This window comes from Galeopterus variegatus, unplaced genomic scaffold (assembly GCF_000696425.1).
Source record: "Galeopterus variegatus unplaced genomic scaffold, G_variegatus-3.0.2 Scaffold30426, whole genome shotgun sequence".
NCBI classification, from domain to species: Eukaryota; Metazoa; Chordata; class Mammalia; order Dermoptera; family Cynocephalidae; genus Galeopterus; species Galeopterus variegatus.
In genome coordinates this window covers 1-5,332 of record NW_007756537.1, presented here as the reverse complement: position 1 = coordinate 5,332, position 5,332 = coordinate 1, and the positions used below count along the sequence as shown (strand labels likewise).

Sequence of the window (5,332 nt, the reverse complement as noted above, 5' to 3'; positions counted from 1 at the left end):
AGTAACCACAAATCCATATGACTTCATGGCTCACAGGAAGATCATGTAGGTTAGCTCCTGAAACTCATAGAAATTTTCTAGGAGATGGGTCAAGAAATAGCCTGTTTTTTGGGAAACCCAGTTCAGAGCCTTGACCAAGGTCACAGGGCTAGTCATGGAATTGGAAGTAGTCTTAGGTTTCTGATTCCTAATCCAGTGTTTTTTCTGGCTCCTTTGCCACTGGGACTTAGCATAAATCATCTCGCCTCTGTGAATCCCAACTTCTATATTTCCACAACATACGCTTATTTCCCGTACTTCACAATCAAATTATAGAATTCAGTGGTTTTCAAAGTATGATTATCCAGCCAGCAACAGGAGTGTGTCCTGGGAACTTGTTAGAAATGCACATTCTCAGGCCCTGCCTCAGATGTTAATCAGAAACCCTGGGAGTTAGACCAACAACAGTCCATGTTTTCACAAACCCTCCAGGCGATTCCAGTGCAGACCACTGATGATATGTGTGAGATGGTATTTGGAAAAGAGTAAAGCATTATAGAAATAGGAGGTACTTTGTTTTAATTGAGGTAAAATGTATATACAGTGAAACACAACGATCTACTGTGAATTTCGATATGATGCATTCACCACCCCAGTCAGGATACAGAACTTGCTCATCAATCCATAAAGTTCCCTCGTGCCTCCTCCCGACCCTACCCCTTAGGCAACCGCTGTCAGTGAGTGACTTCATTAGCAGAGGTAAGAGGACCATGAGAAGGGTGGACATAGAAGGAGCAATGTCTGTGTCCTCTTGTTCCTTTACTACTTGTAGATAACCATGCTTAGCAATTCAAAAAGAAATGTTCTTGGTGGTTGTTTTTCAGCCCATGGACCAAGCTTCCCTCAAAAACAGCGATGTTCTCATTCTGACAGGCCTCACCCAGATTCCCACCGCAAACCCAGATGGCATGGTAGGAGAGTTCTGCAGCAACCTCGGTACGTAGCTATCTCAAGTTTCAAAGTCGATGGCATGTCTTGAACTTCTTTTTTGATACGTTGCTTCCGTGGTATTCTTTGCCCCTTCTGTTCACCTTCACACCCTCTGGCACCCCTTTTAAGGCCTCCCAACCCCCATTTACTTGTACCCTTTCTGCCCATCCTTCAAAGCCTACTGGTATCAATAAGAACAGTTCTAAAGCAGCTTAAATCTGAAGGTGTGGTGAGAATGGTTGTTAAAATGGTAAATCAGAATTTTAACACCTTAAAAAACAAATACTCAGCATTCTCCCACAGACCATTTTTATGTAACCCCCTTGCTTTTTGGTAGGATTTGGTGGGGGAAGGAGTCCTTACAGGATAGCAGTTGTCAAAGGAGAGAAGAATCACATCTTTGCTTTCCAGATAATAGCACGGAAAAGACTGTTACACCTTAAATTCACAGTAGAGGTGTGGTGGACAGGTGTATTTTTTTCCCACTAATATTTGGTTGGTTTTATTTTTTTTCCTTTTGGGGAAAGTCTAAATTGAGAGACTTGCAGAGTGTTTTCTGCCTAGAAAAAAATTATTCTCTTTTGGATATAATTGTCAATAAAATCTAGAAATCCTGCCTGCCTTTTAGAAAAATAGGTTGATGACTGTTTTAGTCAGTTCAGGCTTCTGTAACAAAATACCATAGACTGAGTGACTTAAACAGCAGACATTTATTTCTCACGATTCTGGAAAGTGGGAAGTCTGAGGTCAGGATGCTGGCACAGTCATTCCTGGTGAAGGCCCTCTTCCTCAGCCACCGTCTTGCTGTGTCCACACAGGGAGAAGAGAGGAGGCTCTTGTGTGTCTTCCTCTTCTTACAAGGCTACTAATCCCATTGGGGGCTCCACCCTCATAACTCCATCTGAACCTAATCAGCTCCTAAAGTCCTACCTCTTGCTATCATCACATTGGGGGTGAGGGCTACAACATAGGAATTTGGGGAAGGGGGAGGGGACACAAACATTCAGTTCATAGTAGTTACCAAAGAGGATTTAATGAGCTCAGACTCTCCACCTCTGACAACTTTAAGTGATATTACCTCTGCTGTAGGAAAAATAAATGGTCATCTTCTCATGTTTACATAGAAGGCACTGTCCTTTGAAATTTCACTTATCTATGTTATTAATCATAGTCTGTCTTTAGTTCTTTGCTGATATTAAGCCAAAAGTAGTTTATTCTTGGAGAAATTATTGGACTAGTGTCGTATAGTCTTTGGTTTGTATGTTTGTTTACAATCTAGAATCACAGGCTCAGAGAACTTTAGGTTTGAAAGGAAATTTACATCTAATCCACTATATCTCAAAGTGGGATCCACTAACCACCCGCCTCAAGATCAGTGCGAACACTTACTGAAAATGGAAATTTGGGGACCCTTCCACAGGCTAGTAAGTCAGAATCTCTGGGGAGAGGAGAGATTCAAAAGAAAAGTTGCATTTTCAGTGTGTTCCCTGGCAATTTTCACACAAACTAAAGCTTGGCAATCACTGACCCCACTCATTCCTCTCATATAACCAATGAGGAAACAGAGCCCAGCAAGGATGTAGTGGCTTACGTGTGGTCCTGTCGCTTGGGACAAAGGCAAGATAGAGCCAGGCTCAGCTAGGTGGACCTGTGTAGCAGAGCTGGGAACAGAGGCGGCTAGGAGGCTTCAAAGACTCCAGGTCGTGTACCCAGAAGCCACTTGTGTCAATTTGTTTTGGAAACTAAGTGAAAAACACACTTGAGTAGGCACTTTCTTTTTTTAAGCCAGGATTATTATAATCCAGTATGATTATAACTCGTAAATTTCAATTCCTCATTTGATAACTTATTTTAAGTATTTAAACTATGGAGAATTTTCTTACAGACAAACATTAATGAAAGAAAATGCCACTAAAATGAGTCAAGCAGAAAAACTTGGCCTGTTTCCTTATAGGTTGGTCAGCCGTGGTCAGAGACTGAACAGAGACAGATGCAGCAAATTTCTGAGCAGGATCTAAAACGAGGAGGAGCTTAGGGGTTCTGTCCTGCAGCTCAGCTGCCATTGGCCACCTTTAAAACCCAAACCCTTAATTGCACACTCTATTCCCAGGGACTTAGACTAGACAGTGATAAAAAAATCAGCAGTTGGCCTCTAGACTCCCCTACTTTGGTGCTATTCTTCAAGAGAAGCAGATTATTACACAGTGAGTGAATTGTAAGAGCAGAGGTAGGAAAACAGTAGAAGTGCAGATGTTATTTTAAAAGTTACATTCTACCTTCATAATACTCTTCTTTCAATACTGCTGTTCTCCTGACTTTAACTCTCCCAGCTCTGACAGTCCGGAATGGAGGAAACGTGCTGGTGCCCTGCTACCCTTCTGGAGTGATCTATGACCTCCTGGAGTGCCTGTACCAGTACATTGATTCCGCTGGCCTCTCCAATGTCCCCTTCTACTTCATCTCCCCCGTGGCTAACAGTTCACTCGAGTTCTCCCAGATCTTTGCCGAGTGGTATGTCAGTGTTCTTCTCCATGCATTCTCTCCAATTCCGTACATCCCAGCAGTAAGAATAAAAATAATACTGTTTTTTCTCACATTGTTATGAAACTTACATTTTTATTGTTTTTCTTTGTCTGTGATGAGAACATCGTATTGCTGAAAGCCGGATCTGTTGTACTGCTGGAGTTTAGAAGACTAGTTGTCAAGGAAGGCAGGATGAAGGGCAAAAACTCAGCTCGACTAGCACTTTCAAAATCAGAATGTTAACAGAAATGCTGTGTACTTGCCTGCTCTCGTGCCACCCTCTGCCTGTCACAAAGTGAACTGACGTTCTGAAAGTTAAAAAAAAAATTTCAAGCTCATGATGCCTGAAATATGTAATACCAAATCTGATAAGAAAACTAGATTTTTTTTTTCATTTCAATAGCATGATGTTTGACAAAATTGTACTTTATTACAGCAGGAAATTGTTTGATCAAATCCTACGATCTGGAAATTATTGAACAATATGAAGTCAGTGAACTTTTTAGGATTATTTAGATATATGTTTGGACAAAAAAAGGGGGGCGGATAGATTAACATAATTTTTATAGTGCAACTAGTAGTGCCTTAGTATGGTGATTCCAGATGTTCAGAGGCTATGACACATGCTGTTGGATGTGTTCAATCCCTGTTAGTAGTGTGGTAGCCAAATGGGCACAGCATTTTCTAAATTTTTAATTAAAAGGGATTTGGTCATCATTCTCACATAACATATCCCAACATTGTGTTGCATCCCCTGCTTTAAGTACATACATTTTTAAGTACATACATTTAGTACATACATTTTTTTCTCCCTTTTAATTGTAGTCTTTTTTTCTGCATTTATACTCAGGCTTCTCCATCCCATATGTGTATTATCTTCTTTGTCTGTGAAACTGTTCCTGAGTTTTATCCTTTGTGCACAGGGTCTTTCCTCCCCCATCACAGAAGGTCATCTTGAATAATTACTAGTCTCCACTAAGTATCATTTGTATTTGGTATAATTTTACTATTTTCTTACTGGACAGAAGGGCTTTTCCCAGTTTTTTGCTTTTTAATCTTCAATTAGTATCATTCATGTATTATATATGACAACATCTTTTTTTTTTTAAAGATGACCGGTAAGGGGATCTTAACCCTTGACTTGGTGTTGTCAGCACCACGCTCAGCCAGTGAGCGAACCGGCCATCCCTATATGGGATCCGAACCTGGGGCCTTGGTGTTATCAGCACCGCACTCTCCCGAGTGAGCCACGGGCCGGCCCTTATGACAACATCTTTTGCTTTAGATAAATTACTAAAAGTGGAATTACAGGAACAGAGGATATAAATATTTTTCAGTGTTCATTTTCCAAAACTAAGTTGCTTTCCAGGATTTTTTTGTAAATGGTTCCTGTTTTGCCCATTTACTTATTACAGGTTTTGTGCTTCTCTGCATATTTGAACGCTTCATGTATGTATTAAAAATACTAACCTTTTTGTTATATTTCTGTAGATTTCCCCCCCCATCTTGATACTTCTCTTTGAATTTTGTCTTGATTTTTTTTCTGTTTTTTAAATAATAAACTTATTACTGTGGAATGACTTCAGATTTATAGAAAAGTACAAAAATACTACAGAGAGTTTTCATATATCTTTTACTCAGTTTTCCATAATGTTAACATCTCACATGGCCATGGATATTTGTCAAAACTGAGAAATTAACATTAGCATATTATTATTAACTAAACTCCAATCTTTATTTTCATGGCACCAGTTTTTCTACTAATGTCCTTTCTCTGTCTCTGGATCCAGTCTTGGTTACCACATTGCATTTAGACCTTTGATTTTGGGGGGGGGGGGGC

At 40.1% G+C, this 5,332-nt stretch overlaps 1 protein-coding gene across 1 annotated transcript; it reads left to right on the top strand.

Moving 5' to 3' along the window:
- Positions 1–817: 817 nt before the first annotated feature.
- On the top strand, positions 818–3,643 carry LOC103583920 (integrator complex subunit 9-like). The gene is made up of 2 exons (XM_008565098.1): positions 818–975; positions 3,300–3,643. The coding sequence occupies exons 1-2, from the start codon at positions 840–842 to the stop codon at positions 3,572–3,574; spliced, it is 411 nt and encodes a 136-aa protein (XP_008563320.1). The 5' UTR covers positions 818–839; the 3' UTR covers positions 3,575–3,643.
- Positions 3,644–5,332: the final 1,689 nt, after the last annotated feature.

Coding starts and splice junctions, on each gene's coding strand:
- LOC103583920 (XM_008565098.1), top strand. CDS start 840: ATGTTCTTGGTGGTTGTTTTTCAGCCCATGGACCAAGCTTCCCTCAAA. Junction 976..3,299: donor AGAGTTCTGCAGCAACCTCG/GTACGTAGCTAT, acceptor TAACTCTCCCAG/CTCTGACAGTCCGGAATGGA.